Genomic DNA, 18,437 nt, shown 5'->3' with positions numbered 1-18,437 from the left:
CAAAAGATCTTCTAAACCAGTGGTTTCCAACCTGGGGGGGGGGGGGGCGCCAAAGATCGCAGGGGGGGCGCCAGGCCTCAGATGATTTGAGGCCAAATATCATATTTAGATTTTTTATTTTTCTTACATATAATTGTAAAGCAATGCATGATTGTCACTAAAAGCCTTGTCCCTACATTACAATAAAATATAAAAAATTATTGATTAATTAAAATAAAAATTCAAGTTAGTAGCTATTAAAGGCATAAAAAGACAGACATGGATAATTCTTTTTTAATAGAAATGTTTCTTCTGCCTGTAAGGTGTCCAAACCAGGCTTTTCTGGATAAGCGCATTTTTAAAAACATAGTCATTGTTCATGCCGGTTGCAGTATTATTTGTCACAGTTGCTCCGATCAGATCGGTTTCCTCCATTTTGTAGATTATTTACGACTTTTGAATCCACATAAACACATCGGAAAAATCCGGCTTACTTTGAGCATGTGTTTTAAACAGTTTAATCCCTTTGTGAATTGTTTTCATTTGCGCCGTCCTTTAATTGAATGAATTAATCCTGAGTCCAATAACCATCAAAGTCACTCAATGGTGCTCCTTAATTACGCTTTCATCCTCCTTTAACAAAATACTTCACATTCATCCAGTTTGTGACAGTAGTTGTAGCATTTTTGAGACTTTTAAACTTTAATTACCGCTGTTGCCCCCCCAAGAGTCATTTGGGGGGGCTCTTGGGAAAAAAGGTTGGGAACCCCTGTTCTAAACTAATGACATTATCACACTGCACACTAACAAGTTTAACGAAGGCGGTGAACCTGATAAACATAACACCTTCTAAACATTAGCATATTAGCATGCTAAAGTTAGCATTTTTCCAGTGCACTGCTATGCCTAATCATTCGTTTGTATTGTCCAATATCGTAGGGAAAATAGTTTTTTTGGTGATCCAAATGGCTGCTGCAGAGAATATTGTCTACAGACGAAGAGCAAAAACATTCTACCGCTTATCAAAAGAGTTGGGAAAACTACCATCCTCCTCTGCATTTACATTTTCATCGCAGCTCCCGTTGTTTTACTCGAGTCCCAGCATTGATGAGTCATGAGAAAATTCACTCATCTGCTGATGAGTCAGTCTTGGACTTGACAAGTTGTGATGGAACAGTATGATGCTGACTTGAATGTTTATTACTGCACACTTAGGACTTGAGGATTTCAAATCTTGGCTGTGATACTATATATTATCTCCACAGTCTATACCACTGAGCAGATTATATCCCTATCAATCAAAACATCCTCCTCATTAATGTCGTTGCTCACGCACAGAAACAGACTAAAGCCTAGCAGGGGAATGGACAACCCCGGCTGTTGCCACTCCTTCTGCCAGACAAAAATAGAAGCAGGAATAGGAGCCAAAAACAACCTTGTATTTGTGTTCGACGACTGGCCTTTTCAGAGGAGATCCATTTTACCCGAATCTCAACAGCCCTCTCTCTTCCTGATACACCGTGTCAACAGCCCAGTATCTACAAAAATAGTGTGGCCTGCTTTTTTTCTCCACTCTCTCAGGAACACAAAGACGGAGGAGGGAGGGCAATCCTGTTCAATTTGAAGAAAAGTACTGCCCTGTAGACAGAAAAGGATTGGCTGTGCATTTGTGCCAGCACTCAGCTTTGTGTACGTTTTGTTTGTGTACATGTCGTGTGCATATCAGCATGTGTGCGCGTTTGTGCTTCCGCTCCCCTGCCGTTGGGGCGTTAAGGCATTAAGGGTTGTGTAAGTGTATGCGTTGGCCAGGCAAAGGCAGTGACTCAGAGCGGTGGCTTACTTTCGGGTCAGTTAGCAACAGCAAGTGTTTCTGAGGAGACATGTTATAAAATCGGCCCGTCTGCAGCAGTCTCACTACGCTACAAGGAGACGGGGAGGAGGAGAGGAACGTGGCTAAGAGCTAACTAGGACAACACCGGGTCATTTCACATGAATAATGGCATTTCAGTAACTTACATTCTCAGGCCCGCAGCCATCAGTCTGTAGCCTAATTCAACAAACAAACTTGACTGTGGAAAATGTGATTCATGCTGTTAGCAGCAGCTCACATGTTGGCTCAATAATTGTATTAAATGGAGAAGCTGTGCTCAAGTCAGATATTGGTTTCCGACACCATGCCGATGCTACGCGTGCTGCAAACAGCTGGAGAAACATTTACGGCGTGTCTGTGGCATACCGATGAGCCAGGAGACACCCTCTTGTTAAATTATTCCATCCCACGTCAAAACCTCCTCTTCCTCCCCCTCTTGCTCTTCTTCTGCGCTCCTCTTGCTGCTGTTCTCCCTTTCCTCCCACTCTCTCTGCTGCGCTTCTTTACGCTTCATAAAATCCAGACGGGACCCTTGCATACGTCCCGCCCCCACTCATGTCAATCAAGCACATTTACTTCATAGCAACAAGATATCGCTGGAGCCTGGGCTCCTCCTCCCTCACTCTTCTCAATCTCCTTATAGGGTAACATGCCTGCTTGTCAAACAAACTCCTCCCAGTAAACCCCCATCCTCCCCTTGTAGGGTGTCACATACGACCCCCCTTTCTCTAACACCATTTCTGGGAGACCCCACTTCAACATACATGTGCGCAGGGAGACACGCACGACTAGCCTCGTCATCCCTCCACAAGCTGTGTCAATGGCCCGCTGTGCTCCACTGCAGCATTTTATGAAAGTTAAACACCGCAAACAAAAGGATGATGACATTATTTGTCCACATTTATTTCTCATTAAAAGCAACGCGCCACCCCAAACAAACAAATGTGCAGGTGAACACACAAACTAGCAGGTGGACATGTGTTTACCAAACGTGCATACGCGTCTTTCAATACATTAGGTAAGACCATCAAACGAGTTAGTCTTGTTTGAGCTCAGGTAGGGCTCTGTAAAAATAAACGCACTCGCCTGTTTGTCGTGTGTCGTTTAAAAATGCACACAAACCAGCCATAGGAGAGTGTTGTCACTGTCAACCGCACAAGAGTCAGCGAGCGCATCCCTTATCTCTTTCAAAAGGTAGGTTATTTTCAAATTCACGAATATAACTCACTGCGAATGCTTTTGAAGTGATTAGAGATGAAAATAGCTTCTCAAAAAGCCATAGCCGCTCCTCTAACTCCAGGTTCGGGCAATTTCTTAGTCTTTTTTGTTCATTTTTAAAGAGGCATAGTTCAAAAGATGTTTACCTCACATGGCTCTCCCGACGACATTTTCTTCACTCCTAAAACCATTTAACAATCCCTACAAAATGTATGACTCATGCAAGTTGCCACGGCAACACAGCTCATTGGGATCACTTACCGACCATCATTGTTAACCCTGCAAAAAATCAATAACAAAATTTGTGGAGGGTGGGAGGGAGGTGCAGAAGGGTGGGTGAGGAAGGGGATGAAACCTCATGACCCGGTTACAGTTTATGAAAGCGTGGCAGTGTGTGTGTGTGTGTGTGTGTGTGTGTAGTCTTGCAGCAGGTAGGCATCTCTCCCTTGCCTAAGGGCACACGCTTAGGTGGGGCTTGCGAACATATTTCAGCTTTTGCACCCAATGTGCTACTTCAAGTCTCTTGCAGCAGCGAGGGCCAAATATATTAGCATACAGCCACACAATAAAAAGACTAATAATATACTGCCGTCCACACACACACACACACACACACACACACACACACACACACACACACACACACACACACACACACACACACACACACACACACACACACACACACACACACACACACACACACACACACACACACACACACACACACACACACACACACACACACACACACACACACACACACACACACACACACACACACACACACACACACACACACACACACACACCTGCAGAGTCAGCTCTACAGTATGAAATTGCATGACAGCAAAAACTAGCTCTCTCCAGTTGACCCAATATTGTTGCTTTCAACTCCTCTCATTTGTCTACCTCTGCACAATTCCAGCTTCTTAATCCATGAGAAATTGCCTGAGGGGGTCCCATCACCTTAAAAATCAATTTTCTGTTCTCCCGCTCTCATTCTTTCACTCCTTTCCCAACCCATCCCCCTCTTCCAGGGGCTCTTAGAGGAAAACATTGAGATAACAGCTGCCAGGGCCCCAGGGAGAGCAATAGGAGGGAGAAAAGAGGTCAAACATTAAAGAGAGCAGGAATCCAAGGTACAGCGGAACGAGAAGCACGCGCGCAATCAACGATAGGCAGAAATGCACACACACAGATCCTGACTCACACCAAACGAAATGTAATGATATGAACGACACTTCACGCACCAGCTTTGCAGCCCACTGTGTGCTTCAGCTGCTGTGTGTTTGTGAAATGTGTGACACAGAAATTACAGTGAGGAGGTGTTGCGCTGAATAGAGGACATGCAGAAGAAAGATAGGAGGAGGAGAAAGAAAGAGAGAGAGAGAGAGTAAAAAGACAACTGTTTTCTGGGGACACCTGTCCCTTTCACTCACAGGGCTTGAGCGATGTGCAGAGACAGCTGCAGAGGCAATAAAGAAGAAAGACTTTTTACGTTGCGCACCCTCCCCCTTATTCCCTCACTGTTTCCACTCAGAAATATCTAAAGAGTTTACCGCAGAAACAGCATACTGCTACATCCAGCCGTACAGACTAACATGCTGTACTTTATGTATCTCCGGAGCATACATAATACATGGCAGAGCACAGTTTCTGGCAGTGGCAGCTCTAGATGTTCAGAGTGCGTGTGCTTCTAGCTCTGGGCAGGAGAACAGATGCCACAACAACAGCGTAGAATAACACGTCGCCACTCGTGCATTGCACCGTAGCAAATCATAATTGTAGAGATACGATCTCCAACGCTGTATCTCGCTGTCATCTACGCCTACTCCGCTAGTTTCTGTGTTTATGTCCCTCGTAGCAACTGGGTGCCTAACGAGAGTCTGAAATGCCCTGACCAGACCACTCTAGTGAAGCGGGTCAAGAAGAGTCCTCATCTGTTAGCAGTTAATTAACATTTCATGCTCAATGACAGCCCGCTCTGATGCCGTTCCTTGCACAGTGGAGGCTCGGCAAAGAGATACAGCAGCAGACGCGTACACACACACACGCACACACACGCAGACACACGCAGAAAGGACGATAGGAAGAATATATGGAGATAAACACTCACCGACAACACGGAAGGATAGTACAGTCCCATCATCGTATTCTGTGCAACAACTCAAACTGCTCCTCTCTCTCTCCTTTCCTCTTCTCACGCTGCCTTGCTTTCCTCTCCCTCCCAGAGCCTGTGTCACCTCACCCGCTCAGTCTCTCTTGTCTGTCTCACAGATTCAAAATCTCCCTCTCTCTGCCCCCGCTCGCTCTGTCTGCCATGCCAACCCCCCTCCTCTTCCTCCTCCTCCTCCTGTGCTGGCCTCTGTCCCTGTCACTCTCCCTCGCTTGCTTTTACTTCTCCCTTTCTTCTCCTTTCCCCTCGTTATCTCTCTCTCTCTCTCGCGCTCGCTTGTTCGGTCTCCCACTCACTCTTTTCTTTCTCTCTCTCCCACTCGCTCCTTCCTTTCCCTCTATACCCTGCCTTGTGTTTTGCTGCTGTGCCCTTGCCTGCTCATCTCTTCTGTCTCTTCTCCAGCTCTTTCCTCTCCTCCTCCTCTTTCACCCAGATAGCCTGACGCCTCCCCCTCCCACTTCTCTGCCTCTGTCACACCTGCAAACTTTCCCCTCCCATTTGTTTCCCTCTCATGGCGCAGTTCCTCCCTCCCTCTCGCTCTCTCTCTTTCTTCTTCTGTTCTCTTTCTACATGTAGGTGAGTTAACTGGGGCTGCAGGCACCACTGGGAGAGGAAGAGAAGCCTCTCCTCTCTCTCTCTCCCCTTTTAGAGATGCTCGTTGTTACATAAATGTTCCCACAATTTACATGTTTGTTTCTTGTTTGAATAAGCGCCCAAGTCATTTTTCCGTAAAAGTCACGACTGCACTCTAAATAGATTAATACAGAAACGTTTCCATAACAAATTACAACACAGCTGAAGTCTGAATACAGTCACAGTAATAATGCAGCTTATAGTTGAAGTGAAGGCAGTTTTTTCTTGTATGCAAGACATTATGAGAAGGTCAACCTGGGACAACAGTTGTTTTTCTACCAAGTTGGGACATGCAGTCCCCCTCTTCCCTCTTCTGGATGCCCCCTAGATTTTTATATGTTGTCTTCTTATCTCTTACCCTTTGCATACCATTTCAAGTAGAAAGAAGTTGATCATCCTTAAAAAAGGACTAATCAATATTACCAAAGGGCTTTGTAAAGCTGGATCAATTCCTCAAACGGTGCATTTTAGCCTATTCAGCTCATTGTTCTGGTTCGACAGCTTTACTCTTGTTTCACACTGACCACTTCCACCAATATGTTTCAAGCTGCACAAAACATCTGTTTTCAGCCAAAAAGCACAAAACCTGTACCCTACCTGGCCTGCCAAACCACGGATACACTAGGTTAGCGACTAGCTGGAGAACATAGTGTGGAAGAGGCTTCAAATGCATTTAGCAGCTAAAGAGCCAGATATCTTTCTCAGACATATTTAAATACGGGTATATCAACCACTGTGACTGGAATAACTGCCCAAGGCATGCTCCCTAACATAAATTCAACAAAAGAACGACGTGTGTATCAAAGCCAAACAAACCGTGGGACGAGAGGATGCATCATGTCCCATCCTTTTTAATAAAGCAGTCAACAATGTCCTCCAACAAGGTAATACGTTACTCACACAAAACAGCACGGCATCCAACAGATGCACGCATTGTTTCCTGTGTATCCCTTATGCATGGAAAGGCAATTTAAATCTTGCACGGAAAGGCAGACTCACCGAGTAACAATGAAAACCACAGCGAGAGCATATTAAATAATGAAAATAATTACATTTTATTGCGAAATGTTGGATATAATGGAGTTTGATACAAGATTTAAATATACAGAGAAAGTAAACAAGACTCCTTTTTGGAATTAGATTCTTCACTGTCAACCCACATGTCCTTAATTATTGTGATGTAGGGAAACAATTACTGGTAATTTTATTTTTGGAAATATCTGCTGATTCAATTAAAGCGATAATTGTTTATCATCATCACGGGGCCAAACATGACGACAAAAAAAAAAATGGTTTAACTTAAAGTCTAAATGCCCAAACTAATTAGTTTACAACGTTTTATCAATTAGGAAATCCTCTTCTTTGAGAGTCTGGATTCAAATCATGAAATTGTTTCACTACTCAGCATAAAAAATGAGTGATATTATCAAAATAGTTGCCAATATTGTTTTTTTGCGAGGGTTTTCAATGGTAAAACAGAGTTTAACCTCTGTCAAGGCGATGAAAATGCTAGTCATCTTAATAATTGTATCTTAAAACAAAAGAAGCTAGATACGTTCTATATGTCATGTCTGAAAAGTGTTCACCCCTCTCTGCACACATCAGGCTGCTACTGCTCTCCAGGCTCTTCCTTTCAGGAGCCTTTGATCACATCATCCTAACACCGCTGTTGACAGTTTAGCACCTCTGCGTTGTGGGAGCCTCCAACGGCTCGCATTGTTTTTTTTTCCTCTGACTTTTTTCCCTAGCTAGAGGACGGTTCATACTCCCGAGTCCCTTAAGCAACTCCTGACTGACCTCTTTACATCCTAATGTGAGATTGCTTGCGCGACGCTACTTTGAACATTATCATTATTATTAACAGCAAGGAAACGGATCAAAGATGTATCATCTGCCATTGAAATGAAAACTGACTAATTGGCTTCCAAGCTTCCGCTAAAACAGACTGCCAAGAAATCAATCTCTGAAACTGAAGCAAATAAGAGCGTACAAGCAAAGGCTTAAGACAGATAGAGTGCAGATAAGCAGCCAGAGGTTTTTTGGGTATCAGAGAGAGCGAGGGATGAAGAGATTATGGGCAGAGCATGAGAGGATGAAGGGAGGATGATCTAAGGATTAACCACATAAACTGAACAGTCTAATAACACAATCAGTAGACTAATACAAACACTAGTAAACAGATTGTTGCCGTGCACACATACTTAATAGGCTTTCATATGGGTGTTAATTGGTATTAATTTGCGGAGTGAAAAACTAGAATATCTCTAGTTAAATGGCAAAAATTGAAAAGATAAAAAATGATTAATATCAGTACTTCTTGTTTGGAGTAGAAAGGAAAGTTGGACTAGGGGAGTAAAGGGTGTGGAGGAATGTCTTCTTCTACATGACTGATTAATTATAATCTACACCCCCCCCCCCCCCCCCTGACCTTTTGGCTTAGGGATCTTCATTGAGCCTTAATAATGTTTTATGAATGGTAAAGAATTATCAGAAAACTGGATGGAGGAATTTAAGAAAAACATGAAGTTTGAGATGAACTGCCTCCTTACCTGACTAAGAGATGGGTAGCCATGGTAGCCAAGGGTCAAAGGGTCGTTGTTCTGAAAGACAGGAGAGCAGATTTTTGGACACATGGTCAGTCATTTGCAAAGCAATAAATCCCTTTGAAGTAATTTTTTTCTATTATTAGTCAGGAATGCCATTTCATTCTCTCACACACGTCTTTATTCCTTCACACATTTTTATTTGACTTTACAGCGCTGTGGCGTGACTGACTCCTAATCAAATTAACTCGCCCGGTGACACACTCCTGCCATCTCCTCCAGAGTTTTCCACCCAGCGGAGCTTTTGTCTGCCTGCAAAGACGTGATAACGGGGGCGAGTGAGATCAGGCGAGCAGAAGATGAAAGACGAGCAGAAAGAAAGAGCTTTCACCACGGCTCTTAAATCATAAATAGGTCAGGAGTGTCGGCGAGCATGAAGCCCGTTGGTGTGAAACGGCATCATGAGCACTGACGCAATCCCCGACACATTCCTCTCAGTGTTCTGGCTGTGTAAAGCAAAGACGGACACATCTGACATCTGGTGAGTAATTATAGTTTAACATGGTACGTTACCCTAAAAAAACTATTTGTTTGGAAGCAAACATTTTACAGAAATCATATCCCTATTACAGGAAGATAGTTGTAACTCTCTTTTATTGTACTCATAACACTGTGTTCTAGCTTTTATGCTAATATATTCCATTAAAAAAGGGAGCTTTATGCAGCAATTACAGCACACTTTGAAGGAGAAAACAGATTTGCCTGTCTCTGGATTCATATCACTAGATTAGAAAACAACTCAGCTCCTCCCTCCTTTCTCTCTCCCCCCCCCCTCATCTGCTCTATCCTCAGGGGGAACATTTGCTCTGCACACTTTAAAGCTTCAGTTCGCCTGATTAATACTGTTGCCATCCAAACTTGGACCCCATAGGGCCTTTTCGTTAAAGCAAAGAACAATGTTTCCAAATGTACCGGGCTTGGTCGGGGAGGGGAGGAGAAGGAAGTATCTTCCCGGTCGAAAAAAAGCAGTTTGTGTGAGTCTATCTCAGAGCCAAAAATGTACTTAGTGAACTGGCTTTGGAAGGCAGAAGCTCTAAATAATGTATTACCTCTTAGAGGCTTGAATAACATGAATAAAGTATTGTACAGTGAGTCCAAACTCTAAACACAACACACTGGAGGTATGGAGGAGGATGGAATCCAAACCAAAAAAATTAGAGACAAAAAGAGGCTTATTGGGCAGTAAGCTACACCGAGGTAGAGGGGCAACACATCTGGAAATGATACTCCGAGAGGCTGAATGAGGAACCAGAGATGGAAATACAACGGGAAATGGACAGCAAAGGGGGAAAAGAGACAGAGGGAGCAAAGACAATGACTCATACATGAGCGGAGTCATGTGCTTGATTTCCTCAAGGAACTGGGAGGAATGAGAGAGGGAGGGCTGCTCAAGTCGAGTGTGTCTCCCTCTCAGCACCGCAGTCACCATCACAGTACATGAGAGGCAAGAAGACTTGGTACGATAGTTAATCATGCTTTATTTTGTCGATGATGACGAATGGAACACAGCTTATTCTTGTCTGTGGGTGGTGATGGTGTTTTAGGGGGTTGGGTGGCTAAAACAAGAGAATGGACAGCAGGGGAAGACCGGCTGAGCAATCAGGAGAAAGTAACAAAATGACTTGAAGTCAACAGATGGCGTGGAGGGGGAGGGAAGGCGAGCTCAGGGGGGGAGGGAACAGGGCCGACCCTGTGATAATAAAAATCGGAGGACAAGCGATGTACAAAAAGCGCAGAGCAACTTTCTCCTTCAAACTATCTTACAATACAATTCATTTTACACAAACCCATTGCACTCTTCTCCAAAAACCACAGGTGGTGAAAGGTGTTTGTGTGCGATTGTTTTGCGAATGTGTGTGGGGTCTAATTTAGTCACAAGACTCGTATCTATTCCTATCGTGCCTTGGGACTGCTGTTCTTTTGAAGAGGAGTGGAAGAGGAACTACATTTCACTGCTCTGAGAGTCATCCTACCTAACTGCAAAGCAGGGCACTCCACACACTCAGGAGGATGTGAATCCATTTCATCCACAGAGCACTTATGTGCTAAGCCTCCAAACAGTCGGCCGATGATCTGAAGTTTATTTCCCTTCAATGTACTTCACATCCCTCTGACTTTCCACAGTAAACCTACACATGCTTTTTCAGCACGGTGTTGGCTGCAGGCAAAGAGGATCTTTGAAGCAGGCTTGATGGTTGTGCCACAATGATCACCATATAGCAGTATCGTCTGGCGCTTCACATGCAACGGAATCTACTGGTGTTCACTGCGCTGATCTGCATGTTAAGATAAAGCTATTTTTATCGCCCACTTTATTTCAGACCTGATTGGAGAAGATTAGTATTTGCATGTAATTATCTACTGCACAACATAATTGCCTATTATGATCACACTCCATGATTATTCCATAACAATAACATTTGAGTCTGAAACTGGACTTTTTGGGACCATGGTGATGACATAAAAAAAATGTCTGCTGCGTACTTTTATATTTCATCTGGTGTTTATTACATTACTGTTTGAAATTAGATACTGATATCAGATATCAGTCTGACACTGACTCAAATAGGTGGATGAGGTATAAGCAATGTGGTATTGGATTTCAATATTTTTATGAATAACAATTTAGACATTTATACCTTATCGTTCTATGTTGCTTTACAAACTTCGGAAAGCCGTGTTGAAATCACACTTGTTTCCTTATTACAAAATAATTATCCCAGTCGCTTGCACACAGTGCTGTACACATTTTGTTTTAATTAATTTAATAATGGTATTATTATTATTATTATTATATATAATGGCCGATCAGTGAATCCCTAATTTGATGAGCACAGGGCTCCAAAAGTGCAGTCAAACTGTGTAATAAATAATTCACATATTTCTAGCGAATCTGAAGCACTTTATCAGTTATGTACTACTACTAATAATTATTCTTAGTATTTCTTGGTTAACCAGTTAATTGTCAAAACACTTCAGAACACAAGATAATTTCAAGATCAAATAAAAAAAAACATTTCTGATTTACCAGTCATGTTTGTTAAACAACAGTACATTTTCACATTATATAAAAAGGGGCTGGAAAAGTCATTTAAAGAATTATAATAATTAAACAACTAGTGAATTAGCAACATGGGTGAAGATTGATTTCACTGATTTTCATTAACCCATTATGTTTATGGTCTATGATTATTAAATGATATATTGATATCATTTTAATCCCTGCTCCTTTTCGCTCAATGGTGTTTTGGTAGTCATGTTTTGGGGCAATTATTGTATATTTGGTTTTGCGTACCATGAGCGGGACAAATACAAATATTTCAATCTGTCAGAAAATATTTATTTGTAAAGTATATGGATCAGCCAAATATATATTGTTGTTGTCGAACAAAAGATCATAAGAGATAAAGCATGGATGAAGCATTAGATCTAAATGAACATGATTAACTATAAGCATACAAACAACATCATAATCATCACTGTAGGGTAACAAATCAATTAACTACAATTGACATGTGAGGATGGCTACACCTAAAGCACATCCAATCTGTCCCCAAGCGGGACTCTCTCAAACATAATCCATTCAACAGACCTCTGCTGTCAGTTTATCACAGCAAAACCGGGTCCAGAAAAAAAAAAAAAATATTCTCAGCTCAGCACAAGAGTTCATTTTTCTTGCTGACGTTTCCCTGCTATTTCAGTGCCGTAGCGGAGATGAAAGTGCAGAGGGTGATCCACCAACATTAATGTCCGTATCAAGTCATTTGTCCTTGCCGCTGTCACCCCAGGCAAGACCTTATTAGGTTAGAGAGCGCCCCGGTTCCTACGCAGTGACAACAAAACATGAGCCACTCAGCAGTAAAGCAGATGGATATTCAAGCGGACAACCTACTCTCAACATTTCCCCAAACCGACTCGGGATGAAGATGCAGAGTGTTGTTATGAAACCCCTGCCATCCGGTAAACGCAGGACTTCCCCAGTGCAGCACTGGAATGCATAACGGCATGAAAATGTTTTTTTTGTTTTTAATTATTGGCAGCACTGCGGCTGGTAGTCTGTGCAGTAGATAGCTTAATATTCATTTAAAACCTATACTATTGGACGGGCACATTGTCCATGGCAGGAGGTCAGTACAGCAGCTAATTTCGATGAGCAGCCATGAACATTTTAACTCGTACTGTTGACTGCACTTAGTGATCTTTATTCGTCCGTGTTAGCTGAGCATTCAGTCATCCACTGCATGCTGCAATGATTTATATATGCACTGCTGCTCTGCGAAAACTTTGCAGATTTGACTCGACAGAGCATTTCCACCCCCGCTTTGTGTTGACATCATGCCCCTAATGAGGAAAAACAGCAGCGTCAACAACAGAATGGGAAAGATCCCATTATTGGACAGCAGTGGTAGAAATGTTTTTTATCACAAGTCAGAGTTCAACTTGTGCCGTGATGCTGTTATTACATTTAAAATGGAATAAGGATGGAGGAAAGTAGACAAGGTACTTTATGAGTGCCAGGAAACGGTTTGCTGTAACATTTTCCATCGTTTTATGCCCCTCTGAAGATTAGCTTTACAGAAGAGCTAGTGTGCATTTTAACAGATGCCTCTTTGAAAGCTGAGTGCTGCGATTTAAAAAGTAGGAAAATGTAACGTCACTCAACCCAATTCGCTTCTTGAGGAGTCAGCATTCTATGGGGTATAAAAATATATCAAAGTGTTTAACTTTATATACACAAACTGGTATATTTAAAAAACACCTCTAAGCTGAGCTAACAAAGTGAATACAAGTTTTTAGATGAAGCAGAACATTTGTCACAACTGACAAGTATATTCATCATATTGTATCAATTAAATCAATTGATCATTTAATCTATACATTGTCAATTACAGTTTCCCTGAGGTGGCATCTTCTTGATAAATCATCAATAACACTTCAGAGAAAAAACACATCACAATAACCTTTAAGTTTAATGTGATGTCTTAAAATGTCTTATTTTGTCCGAAGAAAGGTGAACATATTTATTTTAATGATAGTTAAATAATAACAAAAAAAACAGGATATTGTCACATTTGATAAGCTACAAACAGCGCATTTTTGGTCCTTCCACTTATAAATTAAGTTTAATTATATAAGTAAAAAAATATATATATCTTTATCTAGATCATACCAATAGGTTTGAATTTTTGCATGTGTGTTGTATAAACCTGTTTGCCTTAGATAAGGATCAAAGGATCAGTGTGGTTATAATGCCCCCTCCAGTATGAGATGTGATCCCATTAGCTGGAAACAAAGCCTCTTTACTGCCAGTGATAGGGTAAATCTGTTCCTGCACCAACTGAGAGAGGGGGAGGAAGGGAGGGAGGGGGGCATCTCTCCCACTTTTATTTCCGGACTGTCCAGCCAGCTCACATTCAATACATTTTTGGGGCTGAAGCTATTGATCTGCACATCTCTCTACCCACACACAAACAAGCACACACTCTCTTCCACTCACATCTGTTTCTAAGTGCATTACGTTTCTAAGCCTGTCTGTCAGCACTCACCAACAGCAAAAGGATGTAAAGCAAGCCATTTAGTTTTCCACACAGAGGCAAACAGGCCACTTCACCTCCATTACTAGCGCTTTCAATGGCAAAGAAATAGCTTTCCATTTTCCAATAGGGTGCCTCACCCTACATAATACACCTTAATGATGTCCAGGACATCCTCCTGCAGCGCTCTATTAAGAAATATTTCCCCATTGTTGGGCTTCAAAGGGAGAAAACCTGCAAATAGATTTTACTGACATTGCAAGAAAATAGGTTAAGAGAGTCGTTCACTTTTGCTGATTCAAGCACAGTCCAAGAGGCAAAACAGTGCAGCAGTGTTGTTGATAAAAGCAGGGTTCTGAGATTCAAGGTAATTAGGTTGATTAGGTTTGGGCTGTTTGCCCCCTAATAAAACTGGAGGCCTACTTCAAGTAGCCCCTCCTGTCCACTCCCCTTCCTCAAAGATCACACAAGCAAACACTGACATCAATTTACATTTTAAACCAAATGTTGTCCCACCATGATGCCACATGGCAGAGGGTTCTTTGCATAATGAAAAGGTCACGTTTGTTTACATTCTCCACCCTCAGCAGAAACTGCCTGGGCTGTACTTATATTCGCACAGAAAGGCAGCTCTTTGGGGAGTTAAAGCAACTATGTAATGTAACAAATTGATACACATTGGACTATTGGACTTGCTATTAGGTAACAAGTTATTTAGTAGCCTACGCACATAAAAAAACCTTTTAAAAAGAGATGCTGGATTAGCCTGGATATAAAACAATAATCAGATTGGCATGGTGTATTACAAGATATAAATTGTGCAAAGGCACTGTACAATCTTCTAAAATTGGTTTGCAATATAGAAGCTACAATGCTATTTTGTAGCTAAACAGCCCAGTGAGCACCATTGATTAAATGCTTAATATTGCAACTCCCTTGTAAAATTGAATTATCAGCATGTAGTCATGTACAGAGAACTGTGGTGGTATGTCCTGTAGTGCTGCTAATGGACTGTCAATGGTGGCCTTTCTGCTGCAACTGTATCTGCAAATATGAATTCGACATGAACAGATTACAACCTAAACAGAGGAAATAGACCTTCACTTTAAAATACCCCAAGAGATCATTACACCACGCGTGTCATTAGCCCTAGCAATCGTGGCTGCATTTACTGTATTTGGAAAAAGACTATCCTGCTCACCTGGCCAATCTCGCCGATCCCTCCCGAACCGTCGATCCGGGGACGCTTGCACTCCGCCCCGGTAGAGTCCACCAGAGCAGCCGCTGTCAGTCCGTCGGGCTCCGGGTCTCCGCGCTTCATGCCCCGGACAACCGCAGCAGGCCCGCCCACGTTAGGGTGCACCCCGGCCATGGGGTCCAGCTCTCTATCCCGGTCCATGAGACCCCGGGATACAGGCAGCATGATGGATGCAACGTCGGTAGACATTAACATTTAAAAATCTTATTTTGTCCCCTTTCTTTTGCTAAACTGGGGGTGAAATAGACTGCCTAATCCTGTGCACCTTTGTGCTTAAAGTCAGTCTGTGGACGGTGTTCCACTGCAGATAAAATTGTCCAATAATTCTGCAAATGAGCCTCTACTGTATTCTCTACTGGGCCTTTGTACCCCCTGAAGAGTTGAACTGTTTTGTCTCTCTGGTTTAACAATGTAATCTATCCACCGCGTTTGTTTAAAAAAACAAAAAGCTCGTAAACGCAGTTTTTACCTTACTGCAATACAGTGTCTCAATCCAAACATGTCCCCCTAAAATACCAGGAGCTTTGTATCCCGTTTGCTGACCGTGTATGCAGGGCTGCCTAAGAGGCCTACGTTATTTCAGATCATAACACGCCAATTAAATAAACACGGATTAAAACAATGGCTCGTGAGCATAACCTACCGCCCAATTTCCATTTGGCCTCGTCTTGTTTCTCTACGAGGAGCCGTCTGTTTTTTAAGAGCACAACATCAACATCATACGGCAACCTCAAGACGAAAGAAATCTCAACATGTCTTCGCTGTCGCCTTTTTCCTGCCCGTCTATTAGCCACAGACTTGCACCAAAGAGCAGAGGTTCACTGAAAGTCAATCCGCGTCAGGAGCTCTCTCTTCCCCCCATGTTAGTCCGCAAGTCTGCGTGAAAAGGAGATACGATTTCAACCCCAAAAAAACAACAACCAAACCGACGGTGGTGTTGCGGTGTTTCCTTCCTCTCTCTCGTTCTCGCCTATAATTTTCTTTCCTCTCTCCGTTTTCCCGGTGTGATCTTGTAGCGTGTGTGTTACAGAAAGGAAATTGTCCTCCCTCCTCCCCTCTTGGTTTAGTCCTTCCCCTCCTCCTATCTTCCGCTCTCCCTTTGAACGCTGAGCCAGGCAGCCATGCAGCCTGCAGAATACACGCAGTGTGCCGCAGTGCTTCCATACATTTCACCGAGGGGAGGTGTGTGTGTGTGTGTGTGTGTGGGGGGGGGGGGGGTCTTATGGCAGTGAGACGACCACGCTGTCACAGTATAAACCTAAGCCTTTAAATCATGTGTTCATTTCGCGATTGTTTTTTACCGGTACATCATTTCCAACATCTTAATGAGGCCGTTTTTACACACAAAAAACGTGTTTATCGGTGGCCACATTACATGGCAGAACAACAGAGTCTGGTCTTATCAAGTCCAGCTCTAGAAGATTTCATTCCTAACTCATTACACAACCAATAGGCCAAGGTCTCCACACTAGCACAGCTGTGAGTCATGCAGCATGGAGTACCTGGCTTGCGTTCCTCTGGCATTTTTATTGCTTGGATGACACCCAGTGGTCAAAGGCTACCATGAGAAGCAAATACTTCAAAGGCAATTTGCTGTAGCAAATTATAGGCCTAATACAAGCAAAATATGATTTCAAAAGTCTCCCATTTGACTTGCAGGGTGTGAGAGTGGTTAGCCTCCCCTGACTACACCACCAATCTCATGCTGAACATGCCAAGGTGCCAGTATGCGTGTTCATGCTCACATTCAGGCACAACATGCTCAACCACAGGGTATAAAGAAAGTCTACACATTGTCTGCTCAAAATAAATACTTTATTTGTCTCTCTAGTTCCTCTTGCCTGAGAAAGATCTTGTAGATGGAAATGTCACCCTGAAAAGAGAAATAAACAATTGATATGAAAGATCACTCACATTTTGTTACATAGGAAGTTAAAGCCAGGACATCATCTGCTAAGCTTTGCATGAAGACTGGGAGTGAGGGGAAACAGCTATTTCTACAAAAAAAAAAACATAACCCACTTAGCAGCACCTTTAAAAAAAGGACACATTGTGCTTTTACTAGTAGTATTTGTTGGACCATTTCTTTTGAGCTGTGACTTCCAAGAAGGTTCCATTCCTTGCAACCCTGTAAACCAAATAGGCAATAAATTGCTACTTTTGCACTTTGGTTCTTCAACAAATAAACATACTGGCTATGTTTGAACTAAAATGGCTGTTGGATGGGGCAGACCTACACCTAAAATAGATGTGTTGTGTACATCAGCCCCATCGTTTGGATCCACTCCTACATGCTTTGCTTAAGTGTCAGAGGGGATGGCAGGCAGAAGACAAAGTCAGGCCAGCTGTTTCCAACAGTTTTATCTAAGCTTAGCAGCTGTTAGAGCCTTATAAAACAGTTGTATACTCTATTAGAACAGTTGTTCGGGTGGTCCAATACTTAAAAAAATCCCCTCCCCTCTCACAGCAAATTAGCTGAGGGCTTTTGGTAACTTTCCAAACCATCAATCAATCCTGCGTACACATCGATTTTACAGATGTGTGGATGGAGAAATTAACCAAGGTTTAAACTTCTCTTTTTCCTTTTGTCACAAACTGTCATTTTCATGTGAAAAAAAGTAACAAATAGTCAACACGATGAAAGAACTTCATGAGATACCATCTGAATATGTGCACTGTAAATGCACAGGAAAAAAGCAAGGTTAGGGACACAAGTTGAAAATTCAAAAAGCTATAAACTGTCTGTGCAGCAAATCGGCTTCATGCACTATAGTATAACTATGTCAAATATCATTAACCCCTTCAAATAAAATACAATTTGTATCATAATTACCTGACAAATTAGCACGCAGTTAAACTATATAATGTTCCAACTGTGTAATCTGTCCATATGTGTATAATCAAATTTGGGTGTAAATTTGTTAAAGTTCCAGACTTCCTCCCCATACTGATGTTTGGATAGGAATGCTTTTCTGGACATTAAAGATGTTCTTTGGATAAGAATACACTTCCACAAATACCAATAGAACTTAAACTTCTGCTTTAAACAATTAGACTGACTGTGGTCATAGTCATGTTAGACACTTAAAATGTCAAAACGCAATAACGTTGGTTTTTAATTGTTTGGAAAAAAATGTATGCACATTTCTTGTCTTTCTACCTC

The 18,437-nt window shown here is 42.3% G+C and overlaps 1 protein-coding gene across 5 annotated transcripts in view; it reads right to left on the bottom strand.

Annotated features, from left to right (window-relative positions):
- The window catches only part of rbfox2 (RNA binding fox-1 homolog 2), a 34,432-nt gene extending 18,059 nt beyond the window's left edge, over positions 1-16,373 (bottom strand). The window contains exons 1-2 of one of the 5 annotated variants that reach the window (XR_013801946.1): positions 15,218-16,373; positions 8,429-8,479 (exon numbers count right to left, since the gene is read on the bottom strand). Coding sequence is in view for 4 of the 5 variants with exons in the window: in XM_079646230.1 (XP_079502356.1) it covers positions 8,429-8,479; positions 15,218-15,469 (303 nt within the window). In the remaining variant the exon portion in view is untranslated. Of the gene's footprint in view, positions 1-5,186; positions 5,678-8,428; positions 8,480-15,217 lie in introns of those variants that run through there. The other 4 variants (XM_079646230.1, XM_079646228.1, XM_079646229.1 and 1 more) reach the window with 4 other exon arrangements.
- Positions 16,374-18,437: the final 2,064 nt, after the last annotated feature.

The sequence above is a fragment of the Notothenia rossii genome (genome assembly GCF_949606895.1).
Source record: "Notothenia rossii genome assembly, chromosome: 1".
Taxonomy (NCBI): Eukaryota; Metazoa; Chordata; class Actinopteri; order Perciformes; family Nototheniidae; genus Notothenia; species Notothenia rossii.
Note: the sequence above shows the minus strand (reverse complement) of the source record. Positions and strands in the feature narration are given on the sequence as shown.